The sequence below is a fragment of the Cicer arietinum genome, chromosome 3, assembly GCF_000331145.2.
Source record: "Cicer arietinum cultivar CDC Frontier isolate Library 1 chromosome 3, Cicar.CDCFrontier_v2.0, whole genome shotgun sequence".
Lineage (NCBI taxonomy): Eukaryota > Viridiplantae > Streptophyta > Magnoliopsida > Fabales > Fabaceae > Cicer > Cicer arietinum.
Window position 1 is genome coordinate 63737483 of NC_021162.2, and position 19352 is coordinate 63756834.

Sequence of the window (19352 nt, forward strand, 5' to 3'; positions counted from 1 at the left end):
TCAAACAATTATAAATCCGATGATTATAAAATTTCTCACAAAGAAAAGGTACCAAGATTTATTTTAGTTAGGAGCAATGTGATTATTGTAATATTTATTTATCAACCATTAGATTTACAAAACATCTGACTGTATATAAATAGAATCCTCAGATCGATTAGCTAAATGCAGTTTCAATATTATTTTTTGAGAAAGGCTGAGAAACGTGATGAGAAAATATTACCTTAAAAGAAGTGCATTCAACACTTATAAAATGTAAAAAGTGTTTTCTTAAAATAAAACGCTTATTTTATTTCCTATTTTAGTTCTTTAAGGACATTTGTTAGCATTGTGTGACAAAGAGATTATGTGTTACAAGACACTATTCCTTTTCAGCCAAAGAACAGATTCCCCAATCACACACACTTGGCATGAAAATTCCACCAAATACTCTTAGAATTGGTCTGCACATGGAACCAAAAACGTCTTTAAAAGAGGACTCTGTATCCAATATCTATGTGTTGTTTACCAACTTGGGACAGCACATGCAAACATTATTCTACAGATCCATGCAAACATTTTTTAACTGAAGTCATGGATTATGTACTGACGAAAACATTTATTTTTCCACACAAGTCTAATTTCCTACAAGTAATAAACTCTGCATACAATACACGTAATCCACAGAACTAATAATCAATAACGCCTGCCACCAGCTGTTGACAGAAGAACTCGGTTTGGTTTCTTTCCCTTCTTTCCCAAGTCATTTGTCTTTGGTGTATTTGAACTTCCATTAGATTCTGGTCTAGATATGACATTGGAGTATGATGGTGTCCCCCCATTTCTCAAACCTACAGGTACGAAATTAAACATGTTCAGGCCCTTGAAGCAGCTTGATTCTTCGCTTATAGCATAACACATTTGGGAAGAAGAAAATATAAAAAATTGCAGAATCATATAATACCTGATGTACTAGAAGAACCAGTGATCGAATTGTTAATATGTAGATCACTAGTTTCTTGAGTTTGAAAGGATGGAGAATCATGACCAGCAGCAAAACCAAGCCTAGCAACACTTGAGAATAATTTTCTCTCCCCAACAACTGGAGGACTTGATGACATAGCTGAATTTCCTAGAGCTAAACAAAATGCAAATTAAAAAATTATATACACCATAACATATCATTAGCTGTAATAAATGAAAGTAAAACAATTGAAGAAAACACAGCCAAAATAGCCATAATGCCTCAGGGAAATAGTGGAAATTATGTAGATCTGTGACACTCGACAACTACAGCTCACATGATTAATTCATTCTCTCACATGCATCATTACCATAATAAGGTTTCTGAATTGTGACCACAAATTCCTTATTTCAACATCAAGAGAGCAGATTACCTTCAAAGTCATCCATGGAGAATGTGGGAGGATCATCACGAGAAATAAACTGATAACTGGTTGATATGGGAAGAGCATAATTGGAAGTAGCTTCAGCCTTTAATTTTTCCTTCAGTTCCTACAAAATAAGAATATAACAATTCTACCGTCACGGCAAAGTGCATAGCTGAATGAAATATGTGCATGCCAGATTCAACTGTAATCTAGCAATAATTGGGGTACAGATTCAGAAACCCATGGTTAAAAATAAGCTGCACAACCCTAACGCCTAGCCTGGCTCAAACACCCACGAAGACATCATTAACACATAATTTCCTCTACGTGCACATCAAACAAAGACTGGCAAGAGAAAATAATAAAAAGAAAAAATTGATGCAAGCATTAAGGGTGTAAAGATAAAGCCAAGAGTTATGAAAATCCTATTAACCTCCTTGAAAATTGAAATAATGCATATAAGTTTGTGTGTGTATAATATGTTGGCCTACACTAATACCTTCTTTGCAAGTTGCTTCCTCTGGATTGCACGTTTCTTTATTTCATCCATAAATGGGGCCAGTGCTTCAGGAGGCAACATCTCGCTCAAATCAACTTCACAAAGCTGAAAAATTAGCAAACGTCTATTATAAATCATAATTAAATACTTTGGAACTAAATAACTCTTTTTGAAAGGCACCTGAAATATTGTGGTCAACGGAAAATGACTTAAAAATCGATACCGCCTCCTCATAGCTTCAGATTGAGTAACTGTCTCCAATTGTAGAATCGTTCCACTTATTCTGCAATCAGTAGATTATAATCAAAAAACATTTAATGCTCACAAATACCCCTCCGGAAAGTAGATATTCATTCAAATGTCAATTGTTTGTCCGAACACACAGAATCACAGATACACTAAAACATTGACTAATACCTTCAACTCAACCTATATATTTGATTAGAAAGACAATTATTACAACTACCTAGTATTACTATACACATTATGAAAAAGATACAAGTTCATGCAACATTTAGTGAAATTTGGCCTTTGATAGAGGCCTAGCAGCATTTAGTTCACGTAGCCAACTCACCTAGTGGGTTAAGGCTTAGCGCTTACTGGTTATTATTGTTAACCTTCTCAGAAAATATTTTTGATCAATCCAATACTGGAAGGATTTCTGATAAGGGGAAATCACAAACCAAACTTACAATTGTATTGAAAACTATCATTTTAGTCTAAAGCCACAGTTTAACTCTATCTTGAAATCAACAGCAGAGTCCCGAAAAACAGATTAGCATGTATATGGTGATCTCATACTAGTTTGCCTCATTCATCATTTTTTGCACCCAGACCTAATTCTGTGTGTACTTAAACCATAAATCTAGACAGTAGACATGACAATCACTTGACTGCCCACAAACCAACACATTTTTACATTATTTCAGCACATATGAGATATATTTTGATTTTCTCCAAACCTGTGAGGAAGCATATCATAGCCACCATAATGGTGCAGTAAACATTTTGTGTTCAAAGGATGAAGAATTAGATGTTGACCATCAGCAGCCTGAAAAAGTCACGAGCATAGTAACAGATCAAATGTCATAAAAAGGGGAAATAAATTGAAATCTTTGAAGCATGCAGCAATCAGGGATTGTACGATAAAATTAAAGTAGCAATTCCACAAAGCAATTGTGACAGATTGCAAGATTAAAGGGCTTACAATGGCAATAAGCAATTTAAACATCTACCATGTTAAACTCATTTAAATGAATGAATAAAGGTAATCAGAGACTGATTATGTGATTCAATACTTGTTCCCTTCTCAAGTTACAACTTACAAGAAACCAATTGCAGAGCCTAAACCACAATCCTTCTCCCAAATTGTTTCAGATTTTAGAATCACAAGGACACATTCTCTATCTTCTCCAAAATCAACCAATAAATCATCATTCAATGCCTGCCAATAACATACTGCAATCTGGTTTCTTCAACATACCAAGTTTTTACATTTAAGTAGTCGTAAGTAATGGGGTGATGATAGGGGAGAGGATGGTCAGGGAACAATTATCCATGTTTCAGCAACAAGCAACAACAACCAAGCTTTTTTCAACTAGGCGGGGTTAAGTAGATGGGGTTGAGTACATGGATCAATCAATGCCATAAAGTCCTGTCATGGATTTAGTCTACACATAAATTATTTCTAAATTACTCTTAATGATCTAGCTTACAGTTTTTCTTGGTCTCCCTCTAACACATCCCAGTCAAGCCCATCATAGATAAAGCACAAAGTTGTCTGACTCTAAATGTCCTACCTATATATTACAATTTACATGACGTCAAATTTCTCCACAAAGTCCTTAATATGAATAATAGACCATAATGAATATGACAACATGATTGTTTTATCCAATTAGGAAAATACAAAGCAAGAAATACAGGATAGACACAAAAAAAACTAACTTCAATCAGTTACCTGATAGAAATTGTATGAATCATTTTCCTTTGCATCTTCGATGCCATTTGAAAGCCCTTGAATACAATTTTTCTCCTCATATGAAGAAGACAAATTCATTTCCTGCTCTACTAGCACCTTATCCACATCCAAAGTTTCATCCTGACTTGATCCAGCAGTTGACTTATCCAATATTACAACCTTACTTTGATCGGGGAAATCAGTAGAGGAAGCTCTTGATCCGTTAGAACAGTTTTCGTCATCAGTATCCACAGCATTTGCAGATATTGATGGTATCTGGAGTGCACAATCAATGAGCTTAGAGGATTTTTCACTGTCACAAACTTTGAGCTCATTCCAGTACTTCTTTCTCTGTTTTAATTGCTGCATTGCAGCACAAACATAAGGAAGCTTCTCCAGGTCGTCAACAAGACCTGAATCAGCTCTGGCAAGCCAACCATCTAGATCTGATATTGCATGTCTCACTGAGAGATCTACATCTGACGTGAGTGTGAACTTAGAAAAAGGATCACATATTTCTCCTTGGCCACATGACGAGTTATCAGTCTCTTGTTTATTTTTATGCGACAGATTAAATGAATCCTTCTTCCTCGTTAAGAAAGTGAACTCAATATTATCTCCTACTTGATACTGTTTGACATTTGTGATGTGGACTGTATATAAATCCTTGACAGATATCATCACAAAGCACAACGGACACCTTTTCCAGCAATCACCTTTGTGATCCTCTTCACCCAACAACAAGTATTGTAGAATACATGGGAAACAGAAAATGTGTCCACATGAGGTTATTTGGGGACACAGGGGATGCTCCAAACAAATTGGACACTGAACTGGAAAGGGGGTCAAATATGTCACACATATAATATCTTCCCACTGCAACATTTTATCTGGATCCATTGACTCCGGCGAATAATTTCCTGAATCTAGCACCATGAATTTAAAATTTGCCTGCAAAAACAAATCTTTGTTGTATGGTCTTCTCTTCCGCTGCCTTCTGGCAGGAGGGGGAGGAGGAGGACCCCTTTGTTGCGAACGGGATATTGGATCATACTGAAAATTGAGCAAGTGATTGCCATTCACCATCTGAGATTTCCTCCCTGCCAAAGGGGTGCTTCCATGAGAATTTACAGAGCCGGTAGTCTGTTGATTTCTATGAGAAGAAACTGTTCCTGTTGTCTTCCCTGCGGACTGGGGCGATCCAAATGCCCGTCTTCCTGATTGACTCCTAGAATGAGTTCTAGAGTTATGCTGAGGTGCCTTCATACCGCTTGAAGACCCTAATTCCGTCACCTAAACGAAAAGAAAATAAAAGTAACACATAAATTAATCAGTATAAGCTTCAAGAAAACAAGTTATATTAATCAGTATAAGACATAAGTTCCTTCAAAACAGACATTTCTGGCACAGTTCTATATAAAATTTCAAATAACCCAGCCTTCCACATGGAAAATTAAAATACCTTTTCGGAGGATCCACCAGTATTCTCTGCAGCTGGAGTTGATGGACCTGCCAAATACAAAATGAGTCATAGGAACAAGCAACAGCAAACAGAGAAAGCAAAACATTCAAGAAAAACTCTAAACGACACCCCCCAACTCATCAACTCCCCATTTTCAATCAGCATACAAAATTAAATATCAAAAAACAAAAACAGAAAATTCCTTAACTTTAAACTACATAATCAAGTCAACCACGACCAATAAATTCACAAAATAGTACTAAAAAAACCTCCCCATTTATTTAGTTACAAAATTCTACTCCAAAAAGGTAAACTCTACTCCCGTATAGCATTTCAAATACATAACCGGATCAACCGTAACCACAAAAAAACTATATTAATTTTTTGTTTCAACTCGTCTTCTATAAATTAAACGGCAAAAGAAAAAAGAAATTAGGGAAAAATGTTTAACGCCGGGTAAGAACCTGGATAATCGGAGATCTGGAGCGATCCGAGAGCGTGATTGAGTATTGGGGAAGGAGAAGAGAAGGTATCTGGAATTCCATATTGGGGATTAGGGTTGGAAGTTGAGGAAGACGAAGAGGATGAAGATGCGGCTTGGGTTTGTGAGGGCAAGATGGACATGAAATTTCTGGAAGAGAGGGGGGTTAAGGGTTCGTCACTGCTATCTGTCTATCTATCACCTTCTTTCTAGTTTATGAAATTATTATCAAAATAAATTGCTTTTATTATATTTTTGTTGCGTTTATTTTCGCGGCATGGTGGGGTTTCGGGGAATCCTTGCCGCATCTTTGCCGAATATCGGTTTTCCCGTCACCGGTCTTAATAATTCTTCTAATTACGATTAAGTCCTCCTAAATTTTCTTTCTTTCTTTGGTTTTCTATTATTATTTTTTATATAATTATTATCTTTATTTAGTGTCATTACATTAAAATATATATATATATATAGCGTGAATAATTAGATTTTTAAATGTCTCAAAAGTAAGATTGTAAATTTAAAAAATATAGTTGAATAGACATTCATTTGTGTGATATGTTAGATAATATGTTATAAACTTCGTTTTGTTTTCTTTTTTAAATTGTTAAATAATATGTAAGGTTACAAAGAATGTTAATTTCAATAAAGATTTATGATGTAACTTACAAATAGCCTATTACTAAATAAATATAAATTTAAGTCACAACTAATGTAAGCAAAATACTCCCACTAAATTTGCTAATTTAATTGGATTTGTAAAAAAAAAAATACTCGTTTACATTTATAATATATAACACATAAAAATAATTTATTACACAAATATTTATAGTTTAGATTATGTAATAATATATATAGATGTTGATGTATTTTTTTTATATTTAAATGCTTTTAAAAATATTTAATATGTGTCTAGATAGGTCAATCATATTATAAAATAGATGTTTGGATGGACAAATTCAAACTTATATATGAAGGCTTTTGAGAAAATTAAGAGGTGACAGAATATTTTTTTTATAAGTATATGTATTTTTCAAGATTCAAAAGATATTGTATGGTATGGTTAGGAGAAATTGTTTATGCCCAAAGATAGTATGGGTTTCACATTTTGCAAAATCTATGTTTTGCCATGTTTGGGAAGTGTTAAGATATTCTCCCTTAGGATGATTAGAATTGATTAAGATGATGAAATAGAGGTGTACAAACTAAACTTAAATTGAAACACTACATCGTACCCAAAAAAAATAAAATTAAAACACTACATTTAATCAATTAGATTATATACCTTAATCATTTAGAGTTTAGACAGCTATCTCGAAGCTAAAGATGTAAAATTTTGGTAATTTATTGGGCCTTTGTATAAATTAAAAATATAGACATAAATAAATATCAAAATGACCAATCACTTTGTTTTATAAAAACAAAGTCATAAATATCAAAATCATACAAAAATGCATTCAAAGACCAAACTAAATTTATAACTAATAACAAAATATTTTAATCTTCAAAGACCAATCACGAACCAAAAAAATACATATTTCATAGATTATTTTGGAAAAAAAAAACTATAAGAACTAAAAAAAACTAAAAACCAAAGACATATTAAAGGTCTTTATGGAAGCTGATTAGGAAGAATTGAAGATATGGTTTAATGCAAAATATCCAAGAATCAAAAGCTTCAAACTTTATAACTATGACAGATTATCATGGTCATATGCTAGTTAAAAAAAAAACAAAGACTTGATTCATTCAACAAGTGATTTTACTCTACAATGCATCAAAAAGATGGTTACTATGATCAAAGTAAATGATAAAAGTGCGGATTTCCATTGGAGTAAGCTCCACAGTTAGCTCTTTCGGATCAACTGGACCTCCCCTTGTAACACCTCCATTTCCAGAAGAGCCTTCTACTTTCCAAACAAGTCTTTTCTTCTCCATCTCTCTCCTTTCTTGATTTGCAGATAAGTTCATCTCTTTCACTTCTTGAATCTAATAATACCAAGGAAAAACACACTTCAGTCAGAAAACAAGGTGAACAATGTCTTCGAAAAAGTTTTCATCCTTTTCTGAAACCTTTCATTGTTTACCTTCTTTCCTGGGAAGATCTTTTTCAACTCCACACTTGTTATTACAGACAGATCCTTGTCTTCTTCAATCTGTGCATAAATTTGTGTTAGAACAGCAGAACCAGTTCTGCAGAAAACAGATAAATAGAAGCACACAAGAACCCAAACAATTTATCACAAAGTTCGGTCAATCGTGACTACATCTTCGACAATAGAATAATTGTTGTAGTTTTTCAAATATGCAATGTTTAAATACTACAATCTAGATTATAAGTTTACTCCTAAACCGTACTGCGGAGGCCAAAGCCCTCCACACCCCCAACCCTCCTAGTTGAAACCCAATATTGCTTATCAGTGAATATGAATGAGTTATACTCAACAATTTGGACGGTCAAGAGAGTGAGGGAGGAAAACGTAAAAAAAAAAAAAGGAAAACATGCAACTTGTCAACAGCATTGCAACTCTGAGCAATCTTAAGTCAGAGCAAAGCAAAGTACACATTTGAACTTTTGAATAAGAATTAAAATAGAGACCTCATATAAATGTGCTAATCGAAGAAGAACTGTCCCGTGATCAAGTTCCTGAAAGGTCCAAGAAAGTATAGTTACAAGCTAGAAAGTTTCTGCCCAACAGAATAGATGTGCACTTCCATACGCACACAAAACAGTTAGCTCTTATGTATACTGAACTAAGTCAACTAACACTATAGGGTGTACGGGAATCCCAGTATTTAAGCAAGAGATAAAGACATGAATACCTGTAATGTTATAATAACAATGTTTTCTGGTAGTGTGTAAGAGTCAAATCCTGAAAATGTTGTTACATGGGTATTCATCCAGTCATCTTTATCATCCTACCAAATGAAGTTGATCTTTCAGTGAGTAACACGCATGATATCATTATACACAACAAAATTCATGCATGTATTTCCAACATTGAATTTCACCTTTTCAGAAAAGGCTAACAAAAGTGGAGAATATATTTCCTGGCCAAAAGTACGGCGCCACTTAGCTCCCTCACCCAAGGGATCTATTCTATAATAATATTTACCTTGGACCTGAAAAATAAGAAGTATATTATAGATTCCAAACTTCCAAATTTAATTGACATAGCGGCGACATTTTTTTGCATGCATAAATTGGCAAAAACACTGGTTGGGACTAATATCTTCTTTTCAAGGACTCAATGTAATTGAAAATTGGTTACTTTCATTCTCAGTATATCATCATTAAAAACAATAATGCAGGCCAAATTATTCACATGATATGTCAAAACCTTTTCTAGCTGTCAGTATTAAGACCAATTGCACAGAAATTATGAATTTGACCAAGTAACAATTTATAACCAATATATACATCTAACATTGCTAGGAAAAAAAAATGATAACCTCTATTTTGTTTTCTAAAGTTGGTAAGGAATTCTTACAGTTAGACCCCTGCAATTGTCAGCAACGCAGTCTGTTTCATTTAGCGCTTCTGCAACACCTCTGGAATCATCAAGCAGCAATCTCCTATTGATAACAGGAAAAGGAGAAATTTGGTTAACTTTCGTGAAAAATAAAAGGCCCACATTTTCAAGAAACAAGGCAGTGTTAAGCTAATATGACATTAAATTAACTGTAAATGCTAGTATCGTTGCTACACTTAATTTGAAATCAATATAGAGACTGCTTGCGTGAAGAATAAAATATACCTGTGGACCATTAGCTCGATTTGTCCATCTTCTAAGCTGGACCCTCCGATAGATCTATCCGCCAAAACTGAGAATTCTTTCTTATTATCCTTTATGTATATCCCGAGATTAATCTGAAGTGCAAGAAAGTTGCATATTTTATCATATGAAAACAAAACTAACAAAGGAAGAGGGAAGTTAGATCTTGTGAGTATTACTGATTATTTTAACTGAAATGTTCTATAAAAGTTAACATACAGGGTAATAATTTCCAGCAACGGGCTGGTTCACTTCCAGGTCCCAGTCTTCTCTATAGTCGCGTACCTGCAGAAAGATGAAATCCACAGATTAAGTTCTGCCCAAATCAGAAGAAAATGAAAGAATTGAAAGTTGCAGAGGTGCCAATAAGAATTTTTTTGATTAAAATACATGTAGAGAAAATTGTTTCCATTTCTTATATCTCTGAGAGGGAACTAAACTATATTCTTACAATCGAAACATAGCATCAAGAAATATGATGATATGATGATGACAACTTACTCGCTGTACAAGGTAGTAACAAGTGTCAGCAAATTTTAGATGATCAAAACTAATTAAATGCAGTATTGCAAATAATTTAATCTCAGCTGCTTACCCTTTTGATAAAATCACGGCCATTAGAATCTGTGTAAAATGTTTTATTGGTTTCCATAGTAGTTGAAATCCGAGTGGAAACTTCTTTACCAATTCCATCTTCAATAGGTATAGGACCAACCTAATGTTCCATATAAATACCATGAGTTCAAACAATTTAATATTATGTATATAAAATCCATATATGAAAATATATCTCATTTTTTGCATGGCAATGAATACAAGCAACCCCGTCGAGGAAAAATCAAACAGTTATAGACAGATCTCATACAATGACTCTGACAAATGGCACAAATGTAAATAAAAAGGGATAATTTGGAAAGCTTACAATAAATTCTACTTCAACATGTTCCTTTCCTTTGTACTGTCTGGTAATCTGCATAGATATTTAATGCAGACAAGTAGATACAAAAGCCTTATTCCTCATTAATATTGTTATTGTTATTCCGTTTCTGCTAAAGATGAAAGTCTTGTAGCTAATACAAGTACATCACCTGATATATCCATGGATTGATTTGTTGATGCACTTCATCTACTATTGGTCCACGTAGAACAGTCACTGGATCCTATAAATTCAGTCGTTTTTAAGTAAATGTTTTAATAGGACTTTATTTGTAGGGATATTAAATTTCAGAAAGCATTTCAAACCCGTTTTTCATGGTTTATGAGATATGTGCCATTTGGACGGAAGATATAGGCGCCAGCATTCTGTGACAGAAATTAAATGACAAATTTAAATTCAACATATGATGTGTGGAATGGAGAAGTAAAAAATATATTGATATCTATGGTAAGAATGTCAACCTGCGGATCTTTTTGATCAGTTCCGTTAAATCCTGAATAGTAAAGGTAACTTAGTTCAACCTGTTCCTCAACCTTCCATGTCAAAAAGTAAGAGTGTTTAATCAAATTTTAATTTTTTATCCAACAGTGTAAGAGGAAAACTAACGAAGGAATTACAAACGTGATGAGAGGAAAGGAGAAATGACAAATACATGTGAAGCAAAGTAACTAAAATGGAATCATGTGAAGCATCACACACCAAGTTTCTTGCATTAACATAATCAGTACGCTTTTCAAGATCTGTAGAAAACTTAAGCTTCAGATTTCCTTGACCAACTTCAAATCTAGATTTGTCATGAATTTGATGTGTATATACTGATGATCTGGTGGAACCTAAAAACAATCAGAAAGGACTTATCACAAAGTTCATGTTACGAACATGGAAAGCAAATAAACACTTGTTTGATGAATAATAAATCAATTAACCAACTTATATCTGAACCTGTTTTTTTGGCGGTCAAGACAGTGTAGGTGCTAAAACCAAAAGGTGGTACAGAAACTTCAAATGCAAGCCAATACTTGGGTGTTTTGACTGGATTTTGTCCCAAATATGCCTTGACATAATAGTTTCTCAAGTCTACATATACCTCAGCAAGAGGTAGAATTTGAGATTCTATTTCTACACCGTTAGAGTCATGAACTGTAATTTTGTCATCAATAACCTGCATATATTTGCAGTTTCAAAAGACCGATACACCCGTACATAGAGTAAAATACTATTATAATTAAGTAGATCATAAATAATTATTATCCTGTCCTCACAAGTATATACATGTTTATTTTGAAGCTACAAACATGATAAGATACAATTTGAAATATTTCTTTTTATAATCTATGACCAGATTCAAATACTAGAATGACATCACTCACAGGAATTCGAATCACTTCATTCCTCCACCAACCAAGTGAGTTATAAACCACAATAACCTAAATATGGAAAGAGCTGATGAGCAAATCAAAAATTAAATATAAAACAACTGAATGCTAAGAAAAAAAGAGAACAAAATATGCGGTGACTGGTGACAGAGATGTTTGCTTACCAAACTCTTTCCTTGAACCAGTTCAACTTCTGTTGCAGGACAATAAGTTATGTTCAAAAGCGGACACTGAAAAATGAATGAAAAAAACAAGAGGAAAAAACAAAGAATGCGAGTTAAATGCCTTCATTTTCTTTCACTTACAAGTTAATCAAACTTCATCAATTAAATAACTGTTCAATATTCAAGATATTTTACTTGTCGAAACTTTGTAACTGTGTTCTGACATCCAGTAAAAGATGTTGATTCAACCAAGCAAGCCAGTGATGATGAAACTAGTTCCTCTGCCTGCACAAAGGCAATATCACTAGATGACATACTAACAAATTAATATAGGCAATTACTTGAATATGGATAAAGTGAAGAAACTGCACCTCCTTGTAGCCTATCGCCAATCGTTTAGAATAATCATTAGCCACATGCTGCTTTTCTGTGCCAGTGACTGCATCATGGTGTTGAGCAATCGCTAAAGCATCAGCTAATGAGTCTGTATTTGGCCCTGGGTTCGTTCTCCCTCTAAAATATTCTAGTTGTCTAGCAGCCTGATAATTTATCAGTGTAAAATAAATATTCAAATACTAGTGACCAAGAAGACTTCAATTACCTTATATAAACCTATAAATACACAAGTCATACCACATAATAACCACTCATTAATCTGACATAGCGTTTCAAAGCTGGCCTACTGGTAAAGTATCCTGTCCAGTAACCGTTTGCACGATCTGCATAACTGGGTTTGTTTTTCATGCAAATAAGAGAGAAAACATCATACACAGAAAATAAAAATCAAGAAATAAGCAAACAGATTATGCAATAATTACATATTAAACTCACGGGAAAAAATCGTGAGTCTTGATTGGCCAGGACTCATTTGCAGCATATTTTGCATCAGTATATATGGATGGCGTAGAGTACAGAGCATTGACACGTCCATCCTAAAGTTGTCCATCCAAAATCACGAGTAAAAACACAGTCAAATGAATTCTTTTTTATCTATGGATTACTGTTTGTCTTTACATGTGTGTGTGGGTGTGTGAAGTGAATCCTAAGTATTTCAAGGAGGCAATATTTCACATTCTTCTTTGAGAAAGTTACCTTGTTGACATAATGAATAAGCTTGTCCAACTGCCGGTACCATGTATGTGCGTATTGATACTTAAAATCAGTACCCATTGTCCACATGACATGATTTGTTCGAGTTATGTTTGCCTGAAAATAAAACAATATGGGGCAACAATATAGATAAGATCATGCATAGTTGTTAAAGTTCCTTCCACTTCAAACTCAAATAATATAATTGAAGTTTTTGCTCAAGTTCCAAGCTAGAATAATTTCAGTGTGGTTGAGGTAGATTGTCACTCGAAAGCACTCGTTTAAAGAATATCTAAAGGGTAATTACGAGCTAAAATCATAATCCAACATTGCAGTAGACAAATGATTGCAATACATTCAGAATTAACCCTAGAAGTGTTCAATGTGTATCGCTAGATATTCTGAAGCAAACATCGCTCACTCACTTGACTGACCCCAAAACAGATTCAACTATCAGGTGGAAGAGGCTCTAAAGCCATGTCATAAACCAAATCTCTCAAAAACTTAAGCTATTAAGCAGTGGCGGGTAATGAAATAGTTATAATATTTTCACAAACTGATCTTGATAAAAAAAATAAAATGTACCAATTTGGTGCTCAAAAATGTTAAATTCAGTCACATTAGTCTTTCTTAAGATTATTTTTAGAGACATTTTAATCATCATAAAAAACTATTTGACCAACATTTGAAATTATTTAGAACCAAATTGACATGTTTTATTACTAAGAGACCAAATAGATCTCTGTATTTTTTTTTCTTCCAAATTTCAATGACCAGTTTAAGCCATTAGTCAAAATATTATAAGCTTTTCTCTTTCATTCATTCCAAATATCTCAAAATACCTTCTTGTATCACAAAAATCATATATATTCTACAGCAGTTTGAAGACATGCTCAACTTACTTGTGACAATGCAGCAGCAACAAAGTCATTCACTCTATCTTGCACATTGTAATCAAACAAATCCATGTTATCCTTCAACGGGAAGTAGTCAAAATTTAGCACCCAAAAAAATATATATACACAATAGCAAAACTAACAAGTTTTTATTATTTACTTGAACTATTGCTGAATCATCATTAACTTCAAAGTAAAATCCAGAAGGAGGTTCGTAGTTCTCAGGGAATGCACCAGCAAAGATCTGGCAGAACACAAAGGCAATAGGCACACATAAGAAAATTAAAAGAAGTGTTAGAACAGTAACCCTGGTTCAATAGAAAATAGATACGAAAAGCGTAAACAAAGAACACGCGAGATTTAATCACGGAGTTTGGCCAATTGTCTCTAGGTCCCCGATTGCAGAGCGGCTGCAGTAACCTATAAAACACAGACTCCGACACGGACACCTGACACGACATGGACACGTCGACATTGCTGATGTCAAAAACATAGAACACTGACACCGATACATATAAGATAGTTTTTCACCTTTATTGATGCATCTACTACCGAAAAACTAAACATGTAGTTAAATTTCATGGTTTTAATCCACATCATTAATCATCATTAATTTGAGACATCTTTAACCCTTGCAGTTGTGTTTGAGATATGTCCAAGGGATCTAAGGTGTGCCGAAGCAAAGAAAAACAAGTTTTATTTTTGGGACACTTATTTGAGGTGTCGTACCGACGCGTGTCGGATACAGCAACACGCCTAATCCTAGAGGTGTTTGTGCTTCATAGGCAGTAACTTTCTATTGTGATTCAAGTTTAGGGTTACAAGTTACAACTTGTGTTTAAATACTACGGTCCAATTTACGAAAACCCTCCCGCTCAAGCGACCTGCCCGCTTATCACTAAATTTGAACCATACCCAACAAGAAGCATATAGTTTAATAGACGCCAATCACAATGAAAAACAAAGGCAATCATACAAATCTTATATGAGAGAAAAATGATAATTCTTGACGCTCACTTGAGAAGATGAGCCAAGGCTCTTGCTACCCTGCCAGATAACCTCAAGACTCTTCTCCTTTTTGCGTTTAGTCCTATCTTGGTAATCTATCCTACCAAAGAAAAGTGAATCAAAGCCAACCTGCATCCACAGTATAACCAGTTGATAGTTGTTATTTTTTGAAATATGTTAAGCACAAGATTATATGGTTGAAGATTTTTGGCATACTTCAGCTCCCAATAAGTAAGCCTGAACAGCGGAATGTCCAAAGGGATCAATTTGCCAACCAACTCTGGGAGTCACACCGAACTCCTCTTTCAGAAATCGATGTCCGAGTGTAGTCTGATCAATCATGTCTATGTAGTGAGTTACTGCCTCATCGTGCATACACATGCCCCCATTTCTGTGACGTGGAAAAAATAATGAAAGAAATTAGGCAAGAGAATAATACAAAATGGTGAGAGAAGGTAAGGCATATTATTTGAAACCCTACAAACATGAAGAGTGACTTTGTTCTAATCATAATGAAATCGTATTCGGAAATGTGATTTACATGAACTCTAGTTGACCCGAACTAACAAGCTTCTTAACTACATCCTGAACAGCTTCACTCTGATCTCTCCACCATCTCTGGAAAAAGGCCTGCATTGCGTCCACATGTAAAATGGACATATGGTTACCTCCTATGCTTAGATACATAAACAGTGGCAAGAAGGAATGCAAAACAGTGAGTACTTGAGATACAAACACTTGAATTGAATCTGAATATTTATTGTGATATTTACTGAGAGTTGTACAAAACTACAAATATATATAGAAAAAGAAAGAGTATATGGATCCCTGAATTTTGAGACCAAATCAATTAGTCTAAGCTATCTATGGTAACTATGAAAATGTATTAAGATATAAGGAAAGAGAAGTAGCAAACAAAAACAATTAGTGCTAATTATGATTAATTTACAATCAACAATCCCCACAGGATGGAGCTTATATGTAAGATATATCCAGCTTGTCACACACATACTATACAATCAATTTTATAAGTATTAGCAAGCCTATCACACAGCACAGCAGTAGCCATTGATCAAGTATAAAGCATTTTACAGTTAACTTTCAGACAAGCTTTGAAAAAGGTCCATATTACAAACAAAAAAAAAAGAATGTAGTTTCTAAAAGTAACAATTCCATGACTCACATAACTACATTGGACCCTAAAAATAACAGCTTTTTCAGTTACATATTTTCCTCTATGCACAGAAGCAGTATCACTTCACTCCAATAAAGATTGTCAAGAGAGCAAAATCAATCTATTTTTTATGTTTCCTGTTTTCATTTTCACCAATAAAATAACCATTAGAGAAGGTATTATGGAAGTTTCTGAAAACACATTCTAAAAACACATTGAATATTTTTGAAAACTTTCAAAACATTATTTTCAATGTTTCTGGAAAAGCATTCTCTCTAGTTAGCTTCTATTTTCTCTCTATTCACAACTAAAAATTAAAATCTATAACCAAATGTCATTCCAGCTACCCATGTACAAAATAAAATAAAATAAAATAATTGTTAAAAAGTAAACAGCCCTAAATTAATTAAAAACTTACCATTTCCACATAGATAAACTTTCTGTTCTTATCAGCCAATAGAGCATGAACCATGGAATCCAACACATTTTGAACACAAGCCCCCTACACATTGCATCATAAAAACTCCATGAAAATTTGCAATCAACACATACATTGCTCACAAAAAAAAAAAAGAGGGAACCAAAAAAATACATACCTGAATAGAATTGTTGGAACCAACATAGTACTGATCAACAGTTTTCAACCACCCAACATCATCGTGGGTATGAGCAACAAGATGAACATTGAGCTTCCCAGAGACTATTCCCTGCGAGGTGTTGTAAACTATAAACTTGGATTGCCCTTCATAGAAGAGTATTCCCAAAAGGGTCAACAAAAAGATCAATTTTTTATCCATTCGGTTGCTGAAAAATGACGAGTGAAGTGGCGTCTTCACACCCCAAAAGCGAAAAACGTTTTCAGATACTAAAAATGTAACCTTTTTATTAATTAGTCTGATAAAATGAAAGAAGGGAACTTCCACTTGGTGATCATGCACAGTGCTGCTGTTTCAAGCTCACAAGAGCACTTCCATGTGGTTTCAAAGGTTACAGATACAGGTGCTTTTATCAGACACTGTATAAATGGTAAGTTTCACTTTCACACCCAAAAATATAAATGTAAGTCTCTTCTCACCAAAAAAAAGTCTTCATTTTATAAATTAGGTATGTAAAGGCACATGGCTATATTTTAAAATTTATCGTTTTTACTTATATTTTATATTTTATGGCTATATTTTAATTTTTAATGTTATGGACAGTGTATATTATATATCAATCATTAATGTTAAATAAGCTAAATTATATGTGGTCCCTTAACTTAATTTCAGGTAAAATTTTAGTCATTTTTTTTTCGATTTAGTCATTTATTCCTAATAATATCAAATAAAGTATGAAGATATGAGTTTATTTGAAGATTTGCATTACGGATTTGATGAAATTTGTATTATATTGAAGAATATAATTAATTTTATGAGTTTTGATTGATTTTTTTTTTTGAATTTTTGTTTAAAAAATGATAACGTTGTTGAAATTTTAAAACACAAAATATCAAATTGTCATTACCTGAAATTAAGTTAAGGAACAACAGATGTAATTTAGCCTATTAAATATCGTGGTTTTTCCTTAAAATTTGTAATACTATTGCATTTTTAATACTCAATCTCAACTCGTTATTACTAATTGTGTTAAATATAATTTTTTTAAATTAAAATATATTAATATGAGATCAACCATCTTATCTAAATACTTAAATAAATGGCGAGTTAAGTTGACTTAACTTCTAATGTAAAAACTTCGAAATCAGTGGAAGCATCCTTTCATGGGTTGGTATAGTCAATAGTGGATGAACTTTTTTTAATCCAAATAATTAATTACTTTTGGATAACTTATTTTTTGACAAAATACTTTTGGATATCTGGATAAGAGTTATTTAGATCCAGACAAGTGATATTGCCTTTTGGAATTCCTTTTTCCTTTTGCTGAGTCACCTACACATTGAAAGTTGTTGAATGCAAAATATAACTGCCTGCTTCAGCAAGGATTTAAAACGATTTCCTTTTGCTAGATTCCATCACTATTATTGTTTACTACTCCCTCTGCTCCTTAATTATAAAAAAAGATTACAAACATCAAGAAGCTTATATAATATTACAAAATTAGATTGCTATTGTTTACTACTCCTTATTATATAGTAAAAGATTACAAACATCAAGCTTATATAATACTACTTCATTCATTCGTTCTTAAATATAACCGATGTTAAATATAAGAATTGTATATTTACTCTTATTAAAAAAAAATAGTAGTATAATTAATGTATTTATTTTATATAAAAATATGACTAAATTGTCTTTTATGTAATATTGTCATTTCATATTTTAAGATAATTTATATTTGAAAAAAAATGCATGTAGTAATTTGAAATGGACTAATATTTAGGGATCATTTTTTCCAATTAGTGTTTATAATTAGAAACCAAAGTATAAAATTGTAATTTATTTCAATTATACTCAAAATATTAAATATTTTATATATACTATGTAACTTTCTATTAAACATATATCTTACACTAATTATTGATGATTGTTTATTGTTGTTTTCTTTTAGACGTTATCTTTCTACTTTATTTTAGAGCACTACTATAGTCTACAAAGGATTGTCCCAAGAACACGCACGATGAAGACATGACTGTGTTTTCTTTCTTTTTCTTTTCAAACAAATATTAATTAAAATAAATTTGAAAATGTGAAAAAGTGAAAAAAAAAGTCCTTTGGAGAAATACAATGCCTTGTGATTTCGAGGAAGATGATGTTGTACCATTTAGCATTTTTGTTTATTTTATTAATGATTAGAACAAAGTTCCATTTGCCATGTAAGATATGTAACTTTCTATTAAATATCACTGTAAAAAAACAATAGTGGATGATCAATATCGATTTTATTGCAAGAACTCTGAAACAACATATCTATATTATAATTGCAAATGGTGCGTACTAAACAAATAATATTCGTTACGAAGTTGTACATATGTAAAAATATGGTATACATAATAAAAAGTTTCAATTGTTGTTTGGTTTTAGAGATTAACTTTCTAATTTTTTAAACCACATAAGTATACTCTTAATATATAGTTTCTCATGCATTACTCATGACAAATCTTTTTCCTATACTATAATTAACATGTGCATTGCATGGCAGCATGAATCTATTTGAACGAAAGAAA

At 33.0% G+C, this 19352-nt stretch overlaps 1 protein-coding gene and 1 pseudogene across 1 annotated transcript; both read right to left on the reverse strand.

Annotated features, from left to right (window-relative positions):
- Positions 1–444: 444 nt before the first annotated feature.
- Positions 445–6017, reverse strand: LOC101506936 (uncharacterized). The gene is made up of 9 exons (XM_004493018.4): positions 5756–6017; positions 5292–5338; positions 3830–5122; positions 2832–2920; positions 2050–2152; positions 1870–1974; positions 1377–1494; positions 944–1117; positions 445–830 (listed from the first exon to the last, which is right to left on the reverse strand). The coding sequence occupies exons 1-9, from the start codon at positions 5913–5915 to the stop codon at positions 676–678; spliced, it is 2244 nt and encodes a 747-aa protein (XP_004493075.1). The 5' UTR covers positions 5916–6017; the 3' UTR covers positions 445–675.
- A 1413-nt stretch (positions 6018–7430) lies between these two features.
- LOC101507480 (probable alpha-mannosidase At5g13980) lies at positions 7431–17245 on the reverse strand (annotated as a pseudogene).
- Between the last annotated feature and the right edge of the window lie 2107 nt (positions 17246–19352).

What these genes read in the sequence shown, in the direction of transcription:
- LOC101506936 (XM_004493018.4), bottom strand. Translation starts at nt 5,915, where the DNA reads ATGTCCATCTTGCCCTCACAAACCCAAGCCGCATCTTCATCCTCTTCG. An exon ending in ATTCATACAATTTCTATCAG is followed by an intron (nt 2,921 to 3,829) that starts GTAACTGATTGA and finishes TGACTTTTTCAG; the next exon opens with GCTGCTGATGGTCAACATCT. An exon ending in TGGTTCTTCTAGTACATCAG is followed by an intron (nt 831 to 943) that starts GTATTATATGAT and finishes TCGTACCTGTAG; the next exon opens with GTTTGAGAAATGGGGGGACA.